Genomic DNA, 20,236 nt, shown 5'->3' with positions numbered 1-20,236 from the left:
TCTCGTTGGCGGACCTTGCTCCGTGAGCATGTATTAATCAGTGTTGTGATACAATAAATTAAAATGGAGGGAGTTATTTATGAACGTCAGGGGGAGAGAGCAGAGAACCCGGTCTTTGTCCTGGCACGCCTGCGTTGTGAGTGTGACTGTGGGGCGTCATTTCACTTCTCGGAATCTCAGTTTCCACTTCTGTAAAATGGGAAAGTTGCACCAGACGATCTCTAACATCTATTTTGAAATGAAACTCTTTGCACGTTGCAATTATAAATGCTGTCAGTTCATGGTCAGTGTGGAGAGAAGTTTTAATCGTATATCTTTTCCTGTGGCTTTAGATGAAATTTATGCCGTTCAAACCATTTCAAACAGTCTTAATTTACACAACAAAGGCTTATTCAACCCGGAGCCTCTTTCTGTCTCAGGTGGGTGTTAGGAAGCTTTGGGGAGGGTCTTGATCGTCATGAGGGGGAAGAGGCTGTGTTTATGAGGTTCTTGCACATTTACTTAACCCCTTTGAAGAGCAGGCTTTGACCTCAGTGGACACAGGATGTGGGTTACAGAGCAGCAGGGGTCCCTGTTGTCCTCAAAGGGCTTATGGTGTCAACTGCGACTGTGAAAACACCTACCGTGTGGAAACATTGCTCCTGTCAGAGTGCACAGTTGCCTGGAGCTGAGAGAGCCTTCTGTGTAGGTCCGTGTGGCTGAACTAGAGGGTTTGTGTGGAGAACACAGGGCATCGGGCCGGATGATGCTGGCTGTAAGGTGTGTTACAGGAGCTCGCGTCACCGTCTGCAGGCAACGCCAGCCACTGAAAGATTTGTATTAGAAAAGGTCCTTAGTGGCAGCGTGGGAGATGGAGGACGAGACTGGAGTCTGGGGGTCCACCTGAAAGAGGAGTGTTCTGTTTGCACAAGTGGAGGGCTGAGGGCCTGCGGCCAGCCTCCCAGAGGCCATCAACAAGCCGCCAAGTCCGATGAAATGGCAGCCAGGGCAGGAAGCAGGGCCTGGTAGCAACCAGCAGCTTCTCCTTAACTCACTGAGAAGTGTGTTAGTTGGGGCTCTGGGTTGCAAGTGACAGAAACCAAATTCAAGCTAGCTTCAGTTTAAAGAAGGTCATTTATTGTGTCACGTAACCCAGCAGTCAGAGGTCGTGGGTCCGGGGCCTGGAGCATGCTGGCTGGGTTTGGTCTCCCTCCGTCCTTGGCCTTGCTTTCGCCTTCTCATTTCTCCAGAGATCTCTCCCTTAGATGGGATTCGGGCTTTCACCCTCTCATGTTAACAACTCTGTGGGGGGAACAGGCCCCCCTTCCCAGGTGGCTTCAGCCAAAGTATAGAGAAAGCTCTCATTGGCCAGTTAGGGTCACATGCCTGTTCTTGAACCGGCCATTGGTTCTGGAAGATTCTGTGCTTTGACTGCCCTCCCCTAGGTAATATGCTAGCCTCTGGAGCCCGTGGAGGGGAAGGTTAGGGGCTGCCCCATGGGAAAACTGGGATCGTAACCAGAGGGGTCGTGGAGGTTGGGCAGGCAAGACGTCAGCTGTATCTTGCAGGGGGTTTGGCGCCCACTTTCCTTTTGCCTGGTTAGGGAGGCCTCTATCGCAGTGTGACCTGAACTCAGATGGAGTGAGTGGCCTAGAGGGAGGGAGGTACCGTGGTTCTGTGGCCTGTCCTTGGTGCCACTGCCACATGGAGGGGTCTCTCCTCCTCTGCCTCTCTCTTCCTTCAGCAAACATTTATTGGGGCCTTGTCCCTCTTCTGAATCCCTCAGAACTTTGTCTGCGTCCTTCCTGCCCCTTCCCCATGCCCAGGGATGCCAGTCAGAACATTTGACGTTGGGCACTCCTTAGAGTACTTTCTAGAAGCTTCCACAGTGTCTTGACATTCATTCTTTCCTTGCTGGATCCTGGGGAAGATCTGGGAGTGCTGGGGGCGGGCCGCATGGGGTAGGGCTCTGGACAGCAACTATTTCCCAATCTGTTTGGAAGTGTTTCAGTCTTTGAACAACTGGTACAGCCAGGCTGGCGTGAGGCAGCTGAACGCTTCCTGCGGGTTTGAAGGCTGTCAGGGTGGGGCTAGAGTAGAATGTTCCTCGCTTCCATCCCCCTTCCTCTCCACATGCACACCCGAAAATGGTTTCCAGTGGGCCTTTCAGAGAGGGAATGTGCCATTGATTTTTGTGGAGGTCGATCGAGAGAAGCCGGAGTGATTGCTCTGGAAACGGCGGCCTCCCCCTGCCCACCCCAGGCTCTCGGCTGGCGCTCTGCGGTGGTTCCAGATCGACTGCCCTTTCCGTAGAGGTTCGACCAGGCCACCTCTGCCCACACTCACTCTCTTTGCGTCTAAGCATTTATTTATTTTTTTTCCTGTGAGCAATTCAGGTTTATAGGCCTTGGAGAGTGTGCCCATATTTGATTTTCATTAAGGAAGTCTGGAATGAGGAATAGAAAAAGTTACTTCTCATTTATTATTTCTGGAGGACCTGGGGGTGGATAGATGGTGCCACATGATTGTCTCCAAGAGAGGCCAGGCGAGGGAGCGTGGAGTGGGTCAGGGTGCTCGGGGGGGCCCATGGGAAGAGAAGAAAGTGAAGGAGACAAGAGGGGGCACACTTTGCAGGCGCTTGTGGGCCAGAATCGGGAGCGTGGAGCAGGCGAGGAGAACGGAGCCCTGAATGATACCTACCACCTGTTACTACTTCCTGCTGGCTGGCCATCTGATCCCGTTAACTGATCTCAGTAATCCTCACCACGATCTTTAGCGGTAAAGAGTATCATTTCCATCTTACAGCTGAGGAAGCTGAGCCCAGAGAGGTTAAGAAACGTGTCCAAGATCACCCAGCTACTAATTGGCAACCCGCATGTGTCAGGCTCCATAGCTGTGCTAAAGACCCCACGAACTGTTTTGAGGATAGGTGGGGTCCTATAAGTTAGAGGCCTGGAATACTGAAGATTTTATCCGGACTGGCAGAGCCTGTATCTGGGCTGTAAGAGGAGAAAAAAAGGCATGTGGGTGGGGGATGGTGGGGGATGCGATGGGCATTGAGCTGGGGTAGAAGGGAGAGACTGGGCTCAGGAGCCCAGAGTTCCTGTCCCAGCCCTGCCCCCAGCATCATGGGGCCTTGGTGAGTCATACTGTCTCTAGGAGCTGGTTTCCTTTTCAGTGAAATGAGAGCAACAACCACAATAATAGCGTTTATTGTGGGCTTCCTTAGGGCTGGGGCCAACCCTGGGACACTGGGACAGAGAGGTGCGTGGATTGGGGCTTCCGCCCTTGGGTGCTCAGGGTTTAGTGGGAACCGAGGACACTGCCCACCAGGGCTGCACAGGAGACAGTGGGTGGGCAGGTGCTCTGCCATTTGGGGTGGGAGGGAGGGGAGCAGCTGGTGTCCCAGCTCTGGCTTCAGGGCCCTGCAGCCCTCTGACTGTTGCCCCTGCAGCCAGAGGGAGGGAGCCATTAACAAGGGGACTTCCTCCCCCAGCCCTGGATAGTGCCTCCCTGCCAGTGCTCATCAGTCTCCCTCCCAAGCTTTCAGATGAAAATTACCGAGTCCCCAGCTGTGCAGCCCATTCACCTGGGAGCTTTCTGCAAACACCCCGATTCTCCCAGTTCTGGGGAACACTGTTTTAAAAAGCTCCCCGGGTGATTCTGATCTGCAGCTTGCTGCTCCTGGGACCCACCGCCCATTCCTGCCCAGGGAGTGGATTCGTTAGGGCTCTAGGGCCTGGGAGAGGCTCCGGGAGGATGGGGACTGTGCAACCTCTGGGCTCCCCTCTCCAGGCATCCCGACCCAGAGGGAGGGAGTGGGGGCTGCCGCCCCATGGCACTTGCCAATGGGGCACCTTCTAATGGCACTCGGTGACAGCCAGCCGCAGGCCTGGTACAGAAATCGCAGCGTGGCGAGCCCAGCAGGACAGCCATGCAGTTCAGAAACAGAATTTAAACCGCATGGGGATTTTTGGAGATCTGGTTGAATTGATACCCACTCGTGCATTCTTTTGGGTTCAGAATCAGACTCTTTTTTAGCATTTTTACATAGATTTGGTTTAGCTGCTTCTAAAAAAAACCCTATTTCTTGAAGTTCTGCTAGGGGCCAGCCAGTCTCCGAACATTGTCTCATAGTACATTTGTAAGAATTACAGATGAAGAAACAAGCTTCCCCGAGAAGTTGTGACACATTAGCAAAGAACGGAGTCAGGATTTGGACCCAGGTCTGTCTGGCTCCGAAGCTCGTTCCTGTACACAGAGATGGACCCTGGTTTCACATACAGTCGTGCACCGCATAACGATGTTTCAGTCAACGACGGACCACATGCGTGACAGTGGTCCCATAAGATCAGTACCGCAGAGCCTAGATGTGTAGCAGGCTGCACCATCTAGGGTTTGTGTAAGTACCCTCTGTGATGTTCGCACGATGACGAAATCACCTAGTGACACATTTCTTAGAATATATCCCAGTCCTTGAGTGATGCTTGACTGTGTGCAAAACCAGAGCTGTCGTCCATTACAGGAGCCACTAACCACATGGGGCTATTTAAATTGAAATTCATTAAAATTAGGTAAAATAAACTCAGTTACACTAGCCAGAGTTCAGGTGCTGTCACCACATGTGGCTGGTGCTAGCGTTTTGAACAGCGCTGATATAGAACATCTCTATCGTTGCAGAAAGTTCTGTTGGATGGTGCTGAGCTAGAGTGACCACAAGGCACACACAGGGCTCTGGGGCCGGGCCTGTATGCCTGAGGATGGCGAGAGGAGGGGGAATTGGGAGCAGGCTGTGTGACCCTGTTGGCGACCACCAGTAGAACGATCAGCTATCCTGGTTTGCCGAGGGCTTTCCCGGGATTTGAGACTTGCTTTGCTGAAGCTGGGAAATTCTCCGGCAACCTGGAATGAGTTGGTCTCTGTGCACTACACAGTTTCCATGTAGATAGCACTACTGGGCTCAGGCCCAGAACGAAGGGTTTAACAAAGAGTTACTCAAAGGTCCGGGGAGCAGCTAGTTGGATGAGACGACGTCATTCAGATAGAGTGGGAGGAGCGCTCTGAGAAAGGGGAGCACCAGTACGATGTCCCCAGCAGGAGCCCCCATCTGGACTGAAGGCTCCTTGAAGGGGCACACCTGACCTGAGAAAGGACACCTGGGGAGCAGTTAACCAGGTGAAGGACTTTGGAAGTGGGAGGAAGCTAATGATCATCCCTGGGTATTTAGGATTTGGGGAAACTGGGTAGCTGGTCCCAACTCTGCTATGATCCTACTGTCTGACTCACAGGCTAGGTCCTTTCCTTCCACGTTTCAGATTCTCTCACCTCTAAAGTCAGACAGTTAGACCAGATGCCCAGAGATAATGTTCTGTACCTCTCCCTATGTCCCTTTTTCAAGTAAATAGTGATACATCTTTAAGGGTCACCGTCCTTACACTGAGAAGCTGTTTGATGATCGCCTGTCCGTTATTTCAGAAACACTGTCTTTACCTTGCTTGTCTGTTAGCCAGCTTCTTCCCATTTCTCTCCTTTAAAAAGGGAAGGGCTAGAGCTAGCTTGCAGGGTTAGGGTTTAACTGAGACAATATCAAGTCTGGCACACAGTGACTGTTCAGTGCACATGGTTCTTTTCCTTCCTTCTCCACCTTCCTGTTATGTCTCTTAAATCAAAGGGGTGCTGAACTGGACTTCTTGAAAAAGAAAGAAGATCGCTTACTAAAGTACACAATAAAAATTAATATTGTTAGTTTAAGGAGATGATTGGTTAAAGCTTCAAACTATTTATATGTTAGGCACCCTACTTGCTTGTCTTTCCCTTCCCCCTAAAATCTCTGAGAATTCTTAAGGTTAAAGGCAAATTTATCATTTGGACATAGAGTTGCAAGTTCCACAGTTTCCTTAAAAACATTTGTTTAATATATAAGCAGACCATGATGCTATGGCAAAATGCAAGACGTGTGTGTGTCTTAAGCTGACATCAGCCTATGTAAGGAGAGTGCTGAAGCAAAAGATATAGAAACCATGTTTGGATTTTATCCTGCTTCAGAATTTGATCCTGAAAATGGCCCATAGTTCTCGGAGGAACGCAAAGGGAAATGATAATTAGTAGACGCTACTGCTGAGTGTTGTCTTTGAAAGGGAGCTGCCTGGTGTAGTAGCAGTTTCTCCCCAGATCTCAGGCCCCGAATCCAGGAGACAGGTGTGCTCCACCTTTCATGGTCCTTCGGCTTAGAGGGTCATGATCTCAGGGAAGATAGGATGTGAGTAAAAGAGGCTCTAGGGGTCATTATTCCTTCAATGTCAGTATAGTAAAATATTCGAAATTAGCCTTGGCTACTTTGGGGTAGAAAAATCCAAGCCAGAGAATTTTTATAAACTTGCGGTGGACCCTACAATCAGTGATGTCTCTCAAAAGAATCCCAAAAGGTGTTTGGGATTCCCATCTGGGTGGCTGACATCATTGAAAGTCCGAAGTACTTTGTTGTTCCTGGTATTAGGATTGTAGAAAGTTGATATATTTTTAAATACATGTGTGTGTGCGCACACAACCTTCATATATAATTCTTCATGTTCCGAGTGTATTTTGGGGGTTTTTGCAAATAGAAGTAAAATCTCTGGTTTTGCAAGTAGAAGCAATATTGCTGAAGATAGTGGGTCCTGTTGTCCGGTAAGAAGAAGATTGTCATGGCTAATTAGCACCAGTTATGATTAAGAAATTAAACTGCTGGGAATGTGTTTCAACGGACACTTCCTCCCCTCCCCCCCAATATGTTAGCTTCTTTTCTGGACCACATACTTGGCAAATAATAATAATACAAGTTGACAGAGCCGTGGAGGACCTGGGTTAATTGAAAGGGACATATTCTGGATGGATCGGGGAACACTTTAGAAATTCCAGCAATGGGGAGGGCTCCTCCAAATGCGTTTATTTTCAGGCTGCATCCTTGGTTCTTTCTGGTCCTGGGACAGTGTGGGGAGATGGTGCCCGCAGTCCCATGAGTCCATTCTCTGGGGATCCCCTGAGAATCTCTTCCGGTGGCAATTGCAGACATTGCAATTTTTCTGATGGCAAATGCAAATGATCCAAGACAAATTGGAATCACCTGTGTGAGGCCTTCCCCACAATCATCTCTTACTAGTAATTTAGTGCTTGGGCGACCAGAGTGAGTTAGAAAGAGAAGTTTTAATATGTATTCAGGTAGTATGAATGTCCAACTATCCAACATACTATACACATTTAAGTTAATAGTGTAGAAACTAAAATGAATATTTCTAGTACTGATAATGGTAATATCAGTAATAGTAATAATAATACAAGGTGCCCCCCCCCAAACTGCTTATGATCTCATTGAAAGAGTCAAGAAAAACATCAGATGTAAAACAAAATGGCAAATGATTAAGTGATGGGAGTTGGGAGGAGAGTATGATTGATGAGAATGGCAATAATCTTAACATTGTTATCCGCAACTGTTTCTCTCCTTATTTATTTATATTTACTTATTTCCTAGGTTCTGATTTTAAATATTTAGGGCTGCCACTGTGACCCTATACTTTGTGTTTCTTTGTTGCCCCGTAGTTGCCTTTGTCAGAGTCCTTGTCCCCTTGTGTGCAGTAGCCAATCCACATGCTCCCCTGAGTGCGAGATCCTGGAACATGGGAACCGTGTCCTCATCTCCATCTTCCTTGTGCCTTTGAAGCTGCCTGGCATGTGACAGTCAATGTTATATTCTTACTGAGCAGACCAAGCCGTTGCTAGCCAAAGGCCCGTGTGTGATCACTTTTGGCCTTGTTGTCTTAGTCCCTTGGGGCTGCTATAACAAAATGCCACAGGCTGGGTGGTGTGTACACAGCAGAAATTTATTTCTCACTGTCCTGGAGGCTGGAAGTCTGAGATCAGGGCGCCAGCCTGGTCGGGTGAGGGCCCTCTTCTTGTTGGATCCGCAAGTGGCAGAAGGGGTGAGGGAGCTCTCTGGGGTGCCTCTTATAAGGGCACTAATCCCATTTGTCAGGGCTCCACCCTCATGACCCATGCACCTGGTAATGCCCTCACGTTGGGGCTTAGGATTCCAGCATGTCGTCGGTTCTGGAGGGACACAAACGTTCAGACCATAGCACTTATCATTGACGTATAATATACCTACAGAGATGTGCACATCATGATTATTTTTGGATGTGTGTTTTTGAGTGCAGTTGATTTAAAACATGAAATGGCAGACTTTAGGAGATAGAAGGCATGGGGAAGCCAAGCATCAGGTGTGGGCTGTGGAAGGGTCTTGTGATAACGGGCATGCGTCCAGAACCGAACCCAGCGGATGCTCAGCGTCCCTGTGGGATGCCTCCTGTGCTCAGCACAACGGGGGAGAGATGAGGGCTGCAGTTGTTCATCCGAGCAGGGCAAAACAAAAGATTTGGGAATGTTCTTAATAAAACCTCCCCATTTTGATTAAAAAATTGTATTTCTTTTTTTAAACAGATTTTTGGTTTCTCAGTTGTAACTGAGGGGTAACGTGAACTCACATAAGAATCCCCTTCCTGATTCAGGCTCGGGGGGCAGTTGTAGGGAAACGCTGGACTGAGAGACCATTTTTAACTAATTGCAGTGTTAGCATTTCCAAGTCACTATGGAAACCGCTGAGCATTAAGAAGTCCGCTTTCGCAGGACCCCCTTGAATGGGTAAACTAGCTACCTGGGCAATGATCACGTTTAGTATTTTCTCCCACAAAATTATAAAGAAGAATTCATTTGCATAAAAGTCTGCTTTCAGGGGCCGGCCCCGTGGCCAAGTGGTTAAGTTTGCGCGCCGTGCTTCGGCAACCCAGGGTTTCACCAGTTCGAATCCTGGGCACGGACTTGGCACCTCTCATCAAGCCATGCTGAGGCAGCGTCCCACATGCCACAACTAGAAGGACCCACAACTAAAAATACACAACCATGTACTGGGGGGCTTTGGGAGAAAAAGGAAAAAATTAAAAATTAAAAAAAAAAAGTCTGCTTTCATAAGTTTGTTAACCATTGCCCTAGTAATTTTTTACTTCATTGCCAAGTCCTCCTAATGGTGTCAAATAAATTTCAGCCTAGTTAAGGAGAAATATCATGAATTCTGACTAATAATAACAATTATAAATAGCTAACATTTATTGAGTTTAGTATAAGCCACTGTTCTGGGGGAAAGCTTTATTAAATAAGTGATTAAGAGTTGTTGAAAATATTACAGAGCTCTTGTAATTGAACAGGATTATGGGTATACGTTTATAATTTTAGTAACAGGGATAAAATGAATCACGGCGAAGAAAAAACACGTGATAAACAAGCCCATAAAATTACAAGATGAATTCGCTGAGGAGCAGGAGTAATTATTTGGATTATTTTTGTTGTTTAATTACCATTTATTAAGTGTCTTCTGGGTCACGGGCACTGTTAGGTACTTTTACGTCTGCTATTTTATTTAATTACAATGAGTTCCTCACTTCCAGATCGGATTTCCCGTGGGCTTCCTTTGACTAATGAGTTATTCTAGCTGCTGCTCCTCAGTGCCGTTTGCACATTACAGTCACCTGGGGAGCGTTGGAAAACTATGATGCCGGCGTTTCATCCTTAGGGAGTCTGTTTAATTGTGCCGGGTTGGGACCCAGCAACAGTATTTTAAAAAAATTTGCCTCTCTCGCCCGTGAACCCTGGTTAAGACGGGGTGAGAACCACTGTGTGAGACTATTTGAGATGTTATTTCGCTTGCAGAAAAATACTGACTTCAACTCTTCAGCGATAAGCAACTCTTGCGAATTTCAGGAGCAGAGTTCGCTGTGCCGGGTGGAACAAGCCAAACACCTGTTTTCCTTTGTTTCCTTTCTGGGATGTGGGAAGTGCCAGAGTAACGGGTGAAGGAAGCAGGCTAGGAAATGTTGCCCTACGTGTCTCAGACCCAGAATTTCCAGGTGCGCTTAATTTGTCGCCTGGTTTTGCCCTGTGGTGTTTATCAGAAACATCATGCCAGTGACTTGCATAATAAGTTGTTTTTTTTAAGAAAAAAGGACTCTATTTAAGGAACTTCTACACCAGAAGTAATTCTCTTAATGAAATACATACACAGGTATCCAGTACAGATCTGTGAATAAAAGCGTCTAAGAGGACACACAGAATGATGGGGAATTCTTTTGGGGGAGAGGTTAGAGGTCGAAACGGCTTCTTCAAAAATCGTCTTTGATGTCATAGTAAAGTTGTTTAATATCAAAACATTACAGAAAAAACAAGAGAGAATTAAGTGGTTTGGGGAGCTCAACTTTTCTTTAAAAATTGCTGTAGCCTTAGATCATATGGTAGAGAATTAGTCTAAAAAATGATCCATAATCAAAAACATATCCGGTCTCTAAAAAAGTTCCAATCATCTCCATAAATAGATTTGCCTCGATGGGAACTTTTAGTCCTGCCTAGAAAATCCCAGGAGTCGTGGAATGTGGTGTCACTGGTGGTCGGATAAAGGAAGGCTTCCGTTAGACCTGCTGACATTAAGGTTTTCTCCTACAATAAGCCATGTTTCTGGTACAGGTGACAGGATGGCCTTCCATTTAAGAACGTTGTGCCCCTCTTAAAAACATTCTGTCTCATTTGCTAAGAGACCTTGGCAAGTCCTATCATTCTTCTGGACCTGGGGTTCTTCATTGGTGTAATGAGAGGATTGTCATTTTCAGGCTGGGCTTCGCAGAGGCCCTGGAGTGGCATAGAGAGCCCCGGGGAGGAGGGTTGAGTTGGCACAACTCTGGGTCTCGGGGTGTCCGGCCCTGGCCTCAGGCAGAGCTGCTGTATGTGGGGGCGGGGCTCTGGGTAGCTGTTCATCTGTAGAGAGAGGAAATCAGTTCAGTTCGGCATGCATTTTTGAGAACCTACTATGCGTGAGGAAGAGTACCAGGTGCTGGGGACACCAGGATGACCAGAACACAGTGTCAGCCTCCAGGAAGATTAAAATGTCCCAGAGGAGACAGACAGGCACCCAGATGATTCCAGCATTTCTTCAGCTAGGTCAAGGCGGGTGGGAGAGGGAAAGACCGATGGTGTTTTTGGAATCAAATGACCAGTAGAGGACAGCTCCCTCCTTGAGTCACTGCCTAGTTACTCCCGAGGGGAAAAGGAAAAGGAAGGACGAGGGCCCATGTGGGATGGCTGGAACCTCCCTCGTGCGGTGGCATGGACTCAGAGACTTCGGCATGCTGGCAAAAGGGCTGTCAGGGAAAGACCTGGGCTCTCAGGAGACCACAGAGTCCACCCAAGGGCTGGAGGTCGCCTAGTCTGGGCAAGCTACCCTAGCGAGCCCACCCGCCTACATATCCAGGCCCATCTCTCTTCCTGCCTCTTGTGCTTGACCATGTGAACCAGCAGTTTAGCCCGGGCCTTTGCACGTGCTGACAATTCTGCTTGGATCCTCTGCTGCCTCAGCCGGGCATGTTCTAACTTGTCTTTTAGTTCTCAGCTTAGATATCATCTCCTTGGGGAAGCCTTTCCTACATCCATCACTTTCCATCCCGGGCTGAGTTCATTAAATACCCATTTCTGTGATTGCCCAGCAACACTGTTGTAATGTTTTTTCATACTCCATTGTAGTTGCCTGTCTGTCTGTAATTGCCTCACTAATCGATCACTTAACCAGGTCCTGTGGCCCAGTGGTTAAGTTTTCGTGCTCCACTTCGGTGGCCCAGGGTTTCCCCGGTTCAAATTCTGGATGTGGACATGGCACCGCTCATCAAGCCATGCTGAGGTGGCATTGCACATGCCACAACTAGAAGGACCCACAACTAGAAATACATAACTGTGTACCGGGGGGCTTTGGGGAGAAAAAGGAAAAAAATAAAAATAAAATCTTTAATCAATGAGAACTCCTAGGTGGCTGGGATGGTTTAATTCATGGAATTATCTCCACATGGAATCATGTCACAATGCTAGCACATCATAGGTGCTCAGTAGATATAATTCTTGAATTAAAGAGTGTCCTCATTTGACAGCAGAGGCTGCAGGAGCTCAGAGAGGTTCAGTGACTTGCCCAAAGTCACACAGCTCTGAGAGACTGAGAAGAGGTTGGAGCCCATGGTGTGAGTCTAAAGAGGAGACAAGATCAGATCCGGTTTCTAGAGCTATAGACCGGGTTCTCTCTGCCCATATCATGGAAGTGAAAAAAAGTCACCCGTTTTGAGATGACCATTTTTCTTCTAGGGGAGTCATACCCTGCCTCCTGGGTTTGTCTCTAAAGTGGTACTAAGACCAGCTTATTCTTTGTGTTCTTAGAACAAAACCGAAAAAAAAGAGTCTTGTGAGAGTGAGTGAGTATACTTTTTCTAATTTGTAGGACTTTTGCCCAAGGGCCTCAAATTTTTCCCAATTGAACAACTTGTCCCCATTTTCTATTTTGTAAATCTGATCAAAGAATCAGAAAGAAAGAAAAAAAAGATTCTTTTTGTATCCGGAAGACAGCAAGAGGAGGCAGCAGAACTGTAATCATGGTTCTGGGCGTGTGTGCGTGTGTGGTGTGTGCATGCACACCCACGTCGAGTGTGGGGCGTGTTGCACACATTTGAGGACATAGCTTGTGAGTACACTTAGATGATTCTTAAATTAAATCCCCTCTTTTTTTGGCCACTGAGCAGTTCTATGGTTATGACTTAAAAGGGAATTTTAAACCACACTCGTGTGACAACAAGAACAACAAAAAGGAAACCCGTACAGTCATATGTTGCATAATGATGTTTCAGTCAACAACGGACCACATATACGAGGATGGTCCCGTAAGATTAGCGCCACAGAGCCTCGCTGTGTGGTAGGCTGTACCATCTAGGTTTGTGTAGGTGCGCTCTGTGATGTTCGCACAATGATGCAATCGCCCAGTGACACACTTCTCAGCGCGTGTCCCCATCCTTAAGTGACGCATGACTGTCCTGGCAGACAAAAGAGGTGGCAGAAACAGCAGTAATGGTTGAAATGATCAGCCGATAGACATCTCCCACGACAATCAGGCTTGGCCTCCAAGCCTTCTGTGAAGAAAACGAGGCTGGTTAAGTGGCTTCCGGTACTTGCAGCACCCGATGAAAAGTAAAGAAAAAACACTAAGGTAGCTGCAGGTTTAATCAAAGGAGAGGCCAGGAAAAGACATTCTGTTTCTCTTTCACACAATAATAAGAGTGTCTAGACACTTCAGACCTTGCTCCTGTCTTCACACCAAATGCTGGTGAGTGTGTTTGAATGGGATATGGTTTAACTCTGGTTTTATGAAAACTCCCTTTGATTCATAAGTTTTTGTCCCTGTAAGAGATTTCGAGGGTGACAAGGATGGTGTATTGTACGTGTTTGTTTTCCTTTCTCTGCAGTGGAGAAACCTAGAACAGGAAGTGATTCAGGCGTAGAATGACTGAGACTAGGGCAAACTCAAGTTGAGCCGAGTGTTTTGCTGGGACCAAGACTTCTTGCTGTAGCTTAGAGTTCCGGCATCCTTTATCTTCGAATTCTGAATCTGAAACAACAGTCTGGCCCAACCTGCTCTCTGTGGGACAACTCAGTCCAGCCAAACGGTCCCTCAGTCATAGGAGTTTGGTTTGGGTCTTTGCTCTTTACTTGCTGTGCAACCTGCAGCAAGTTACTTAACCTCTCTGAATATCCACTTCTTTGTTTGTAACACACAAGACTATTTTGAATATTAAATGAGAAAAATGTTTGTGAAACATGCTGTGTAAACTATAAATGGTCTGAAGAAATATTATTTGGAGTCGTTATTCCCAGACTGTGTGTCTGGTATGGGAAAAAATAACAGTGGCTAGGATTTATGGGGGGTTTATTGTGTGCTGAGGACTTACTGTAACTTGCTGAATCCTTGCTGTAACTCTATTTTACAGGAGAAGAAACTGAGGCCTGGAGTTTGAGTAATTCGTTCAAGGTTACCAAGTGGGTAAGTAACAGAGGCGGGATTGACCATGGCCGGCTGGTTCCAGGGCTGAGAGCTTCGTCTGAATTGTCTTGTTCAAGCTTCACAACAGCCCTAGAAAGTGAAGTTCAAAGAAGAGACGTAATTTGCCCAGGATCACTCCACTAATAAAGGGTTGTCGTCGTCTGTTTGGGCTGCTCTAACAGAGTACCATAGACGGGGTGGCTTATAAACAGCAGACGTTTAATTCTCACGGTTCTGGAGGCTGACAAGTCCAAGATCATGGTGCTGGCAGATTTGGAATCTGGTGAAGGCCTGCTTCCTGGTTCTTTTTGCTATAACCTCACGTGGCGGAAGGGACAAGGGAGCTCTCTGGGGTCACTTTTATAAGGACACTAATTCTATCCACAAGGGCTCCGCCTTCATGACCCATCACCTCCCAAAGGCCCCACCTCTGAATGCCATCACATTGGGGGTTAGGTTTTGGGGGGACACAAACAGTCTATTGCAGGAGTAGAGTTGGGATTCACATCTAGCAGTCTAGCTCGAGAGCTGGTGCTGTTGACCTTTGTTAAACTTGTCACTCTTGTAAGACCCCTCATGGGAAACCAAGTCTATGAGCCTGGGTACCCTCTGCCCCCAACAGAGCACTTCCCTTGTCTGCTTCTTCTTTCCCTAAGTTCCTGGTGTCCTCACTCACTGGCCTCTGGAGAGGATTAGTCATAGAATGGTGACCAATTGGCACAATGTTATGCAGGAGGCTCTCATGCATGCTTTTCACTTTTAATTGAGGTGTAACTTACATACTTAATCCTACCTCTCGATGAATTTTTAATATGTTACACCCATCTAGCCACCACCCGGATCAGGATAGCTCCCTCAGGCCCCTTTGTAGTTAGTACAGCTCCCTGGAGACAACCACTCTTCTGACTTCTGGAAGTCAAGTCCTATCTGTCATATCATAGATTCTTGTTTCTAACACATCCAGATCCGAATATACTTGCTCAACAAAAACAAAACAAAGTAGAGATAAAAATAACACTTTATATCACGTGGGTGATCCTGTCTTTCCACCCATTGGGCATCTCTCTTGGAGTGAAGAGGAACGGGAGGCACATCTGCTGTTTCTTCTGTTGGTCTTTGTTCCTATGGCTTTTTAGAGTGTGAGCATCTCGTGCCATTGAGTGTGTTTCTCATATTTATAGATTTTAGGTATCATAAAACATGGTCCTGAGCTCCAAGCCAGCTATTTCTTCTGGTGCTTAACATAAGAAACCCAATTAGATGCTGAAGGAAAGACTGGTTGTGTCGTACCTAACAAGAGAGGGTTTTGTCGGTCTCCATTATGAGACCTTATTATGGGATTTTCAAGGAGCATTTTGACTCCTTTCAGTTTTTGTATTACGTGCTGACTGTAGGAGCTAACCCAGGAGTACAAGGCAGTTGTAATGTGGACAGAACTCAACACGGGTAAGTGGTTCTATTAGATTTGGTGACCTGGAGCACTTCTGGCAACAGGGTGGACCTAGCTGATTTGTGTGAGTCCTTCCTGATATGAACATGGAGTTGACTGAAATTAATAATTATATCTAGGGGAGCTCGTCAGAAAGGGAAGTCCACAACTGTCGAACATAAAGAGAGAAATCTAAGCCAAATGGTTATGTGAGTTGAAGCCTAGGCAGTTTATGGGGCTTTTGCGCCCAGGAATAGGCTGTAGAGCCTGGGGGTGAAGGTTTTTTTTTTTTTTTTTTTTTATAAAGATTTTATTTTTTCCTTTTTCTCCCCAAAGCCCCCCAGTACCTAGTTGTATATTCTTTGTTGTGGGTCCTTCTAGTTGTGGCATGTGGGACGCTGCCTCAGCGTGGTTTGATGAGCAGTGTCATGTCCGCGCCCAGGATTCGAACCAACGAAACACTGGGCCGCCTGCAGCGGAGCGCGCAAACTTAACCGCTCGGCCACGGGGCCAGCCCCAAAGGTTTTAAGTCTAGATGGAATTGAGCCCCCAGGAGCCTTAAACATCACACTTCTTCCTGAAAAGGGGCTAGAAAAACTCCACTCTTGGGAGAAACAGAGAGGAAGCTTGCCTTGAGTGGACAAAAGTCACCAGCAAGACTGGGGCTGTACCATATGTGGTTGTGGCATCTCTATTGTTATTTTCTGTGAGATATGCGACCCCCCACGCTGAGAAATTACATAAAAACTGGCCTAGGACCATGGAAATCCCTAGTGCAAACATAAAATTGCTCCATGGGGATATTTCAACCACCCAGACCTAACAGGACTCCCACAGAAAGAACTACCTCCTCTGAAGATGAGTTCACAATTAAATAGTATGAACTATTCAGGAAGTGAACTGCTTTGAGTTGAAAGTAATAGAACGATGTAAAAGTGACTATAAAATAGTATGTTTAAAATGATTGAAGAGTAAAGATGATATCAAAAATGTAAAGAAAGATGAAAAAAGAATAGGTTGATTGGAAAAGCAGCCAAATTGAAATGAAAAATGGCCCTTGACGTTAAATTCAACAAAAGAGTTAACTGACAGATTAGACATAGCAAAAGAGATAATTAGTGAACTGGAAGATAATAATAACAGTTTACATCTGTTAAGTCCTTAGTATGTGCCAAACACTGTTCTGTGTACTTGTATTAATTCTAATCTTCAGAACAAAATTATATAAGGAAGGCATTACCATTATCATCTATGTTTTACAGATGAGGAAACTGAGGCATAGTAGTTTAAGCCATTTGCCCAAGGTCACACAGCTGGAGCTGGGATTGGACCTCAGGCTGTCTAGTGTAGCCTAGAGTCTGTGTTTGTGATTACTATGCTTTAGAAAATCATCAAGAATAAGCACTGAATGATAAAGAGATGGGAATGTGAAAGGATGATAGAGCAGCATAGAGGAGAGAATGAGAGGGCGTTGCTTATGTTTAAATGGAGGGACTAGGAGAGAGGCAGTATTAGTAAGGATTAGATGTCCCTGCAGATGTCCTCCAGCCCTTAGACTTTTTCACAAGAATTCGTGACCATATCGAGGGCTGAAATATTCAAAGAAAGGTGGCAGAGCCTCAGTTTCCACTGTAGTATACATTGATGTGCTGATATGTTTGACAGAGGTCTCTCTAATTTGTAGCATTTGCTGATTTCTATGGCATAAGTACTTTCACCATGACCACTTTCAAACTACCCACATGATGTCACTGAACATGGAATTGGGAAGAGATGTGCACAGTCAACTCTCTTGAGCCAGCGTGAGCTGGCTCAGCATGCCAGTGGCTCTGTGTGTTCCTTCTGTTTTAAACGCTGATCTCCGGGTTGTGCATCCAGGAATGCAGTTTTCAGGAAGTAGTAATGTCACCAATGCCACCCATGGTGGTCTAGTGGTTAAGATGCTGTGCTCTCACCGCCGTGGCCCGGGATTCGTTTCCCGAGCAGGGAACCACACCATCTGTCTGTCATTGTCACACTGTGGTGGCTGCATGTTGCTGTGATGCTAAAAGCTATGCCACCGGGATTTCAGATACCAGCAGGGTCACCCATGGTGGACAGGTTTTAGTGGAACTTCCAGATTAAGACAGACTAAGAGAAAGGACCTGGCCAACCACCTCTGAAAAAAGTGGCCATGAAAACCCTGTGAACAGCAGTGGAGCATTGTCTGATAGCCACAAGATGAGAGGATGGTGCAAAAAGGCCAGGCAGGGTTCCACTGTGCTGCACACAGGGTGACTAGGAGTCAGAATCAACTCAAAGGCACTAACAATGACCAAAAACGTTAATATCATATGTGATATATCACAGGGGCAGGAAGAGACAATGGGACAAGAATGGAGCTCTGCCTCCTTTCTTCTCTTGTATTTAAAAAACAAACATTTTGTGAATGTGGGTGGAGAAACTGGCATACTTATTACACTGTTGGTGAGAGTGAAAATGAGTATAATCTCATTGAAGGACAACTTGGCACTATCTCCCGACATTTTAAATGCATGTACCCTTTGACCTGCAATTGCACTTGAAGGATCTCGTCTTATAAATCCTATCTTTCCTATAGTTACACATGTTGTGTGTGAAGATATGTGTAATGTATGTTCATTGCAGCATTGTTTGTAATAGCAAGGCCTTGGAAGCAGCTGAAATGTGTGTCAACAGAGGATTGATTGAATGAATTATGGTATATTCTTACAGCAGAATACTGGGCCACTATTTAAGAAAGTAGGTCATACTATGAGAGAATGATCCCCAGGATATATTCTTCTTTTTTTTATTTTTCCTGCTTTTTCTCCCCAAATCCCCCCAGCACATAGTTGTATATTTTTTCTTTTAGTTGCAGGTCCTTCTAGTTGTGGCACGTGGGACGCTGCCTCAGCATGGCCTGATGAGCGGTGCCATGTCCGCACCCAGGATCCGAACCAGTGAAACCCTGGGCTGCCGAAGTGGAGCATGTGAACTTAGCCACTCGGCCACGCAGCCAGCCCCCAGAATACATTCTTAAGTTAAAAAAGAAAGGCAATATATATGCAGAAAAGTGTATGTGGTATGCTTTCACGTGTGAAAAAAAGAGGGAGGTGTGAGTACTTATGCACACCCAGCCACACACTCACGTGTTTGTGTATGCATAGACTTGCTGAAAGGACACTGGAAAAGAAGGTGGTTATGGGTCTGTTGACCTCTTGAAGAAAAAGCCTAGGTGATTATGGATCTAGGATGGATGGAAGATATCTTACTACATATCCTTTTATATTTTTTTGAATTTTTAAGCATAAGCATGTAATATTTTTTCTTTTAAAAACAAACTACTGTGGGAACTTTCAACATGAAAGCCCCTCTTATTTTGGGGGGAGGTTGCTAATTTCCAACATTTATTGAGCACATGCCGAGCACCAGGCACTTCTGGTGCTGTCTGGTTTAGTCCCCACATGCCCACATGCTGGGGGTCTTTCTGTTGCTGGCTCTGCCTGGATCCTAGTGGTTGCCTGGTCTGTGTGTGGTAAATGGTCATCCCATTTTCAGGAAGAAGGGAGGTAAAGTCTTTGTGCTAAGTCATGTGGCATGCAAATAAAGGAAGAGAAATTCAACAGTGATCTTAAAAGTATTTTAGAAACAGCGGAAACCCAGCTGCTTCCTAGAAATCCCAGTTATCTGGAAGGCATCTCAAGCCTTTCTCACTCCTGCCACTGATCCCTGGCCCCTCTCTTGGGACCACATGGAAGTGTTCTGCCAGTATTAATTTTTCCAACGGTAAGGTTCTTTGCTCTGGGAAGTTGGAGCTGTGTTTCTGGATCCAGTGAATCGCCGATGTGTTTAGAAACAACAAAGGCAAGGAGAATTTGTCCTGTGGTGTCCTCCTTTTCTGACTTATTTTATCTTCTGTTGAGTATGCATCACCAAAGGTCTGAGACACTAGCTCTGTTCCTTTAGAAAGACCAACCTTCAGGGCCTTTCTTAGCAAAATAGATGTTGCTGGAGGGGCTTCTATTGTTGTTATTGTTTCCTGCGATCAGTCACATTTCTAATGCATCCAAAATGTTTTGTGGAAACAGAGGCTTTCTTCTCTCTCCTTTTTTATCATTTGGTCATAAATTCAGTAAATAGGTTATTCATCTTGAAAGGGCCGTTTTTAGGATGCTGTTGTGATTTGATCAACAGTAATTCAAATGGGCAGGAAAACTGGAGTGAAAACTTAAGTCTATAGAATCAAAATAATAAAAACTGACCCGAGTATTACTTAAGAGTGTCATATGGTGTGTAACATTGCGATGAGATTCTTGCAGGTGAGTGCTGTTGACCTTGCCAATTTGCTGTCTCTGGAGATGCTTTTCTGTGGGCTCTTCAGAGAGCGCCCTTGACCCCTTTAAGTACCGTTGCCCCGAGTGCGATGTGAGGTGTAGTGGTTTTTGTTTACTGTGAGATGGATGTGGATCAACAGTGTTATCTTGACTCCTCCAAACAGCAATTCTATCTTCTCTGCCTGGATGCAGATACAGAGTAGATTTAAATGCTGTTTCTTGTGTGAGGCCTTTCCTGACTCTCCCGCTCTGTCTTCCTATTGCTCTGTGTGGTATTTAATTAAAGCAATTATCTTTCAATGATTGTAGTTGTTTGTAGCTCTCTCCACATCAGACTGAGTGCCAGGAAGGATGGCATGGATCATCTCGCATCATCTGTGCAGAGCCGGCATGCAGCATATGTCACAGCACTTCAGATTTCACTAGTCAGGAATCTTTTGACCTCGAAATAGAACCCCAGCTTGAACTGGCTTCCATAGAAAGGGAGTTTGCTGGTTTACGTAATTGAAAAGTACAGGGATGGAACTTAAGGCATGGATCTTAAATGGTCTTTCTAAAGCTTATGCAATTTTC

At 46.1% G+C, this 20,236-nt stretch overlaps 1 protein-coding gene across 22 annotated transcripts in view; it reads left to right on the top strand.

Moving 5' to 3' along the window:
• CYRIB (CYFIP related Rac1 interactor B) overlaps nucleotides 1-20,236 on the top strand; it is a 154,613-nt gene that overhangs the window by 27,120 nt on the left and 107,257 nt on the right. For 21 of the 22 annotated variants that reach the window (XM_070630949.1, XM_070630955.1, XM_070630965.1 and 18 more), the window contains exon 2: nucleotides 13,848-13,900. In XM_070630949.1, coding sequence (XP_070487050.1) covers nucleotides 13,848-13,900 — 53 coding nt within the window. Of the gene's footprint in view, nucleotides 1-13,098; nucleotides 13,187-13,847; nucleotides 13,901-20,236 lie in introns of those variants that run through there. The other variant, XM_070630956.1, reaches the window with a different exon arrangement.

The sequence above is a fragment of the Equus przewalskii genome, chromosome 8 (assembly GCF_037783145.1).
Source record: "Equus przewalskii isolate Varuska chromosome 8, EquPr2, whole genome shotgun sequence".
Taxonomy (NCBI): Eukaryota; Metazoa; Chordata; class Mammalia; order Perissodactyla; family Equidae; genus Equus; species Equus przewalskii.
Note: the sequence above shows the minus strand (reverse complement) of the source record. Positions and strands in the feature narration are given on the sequence as shown.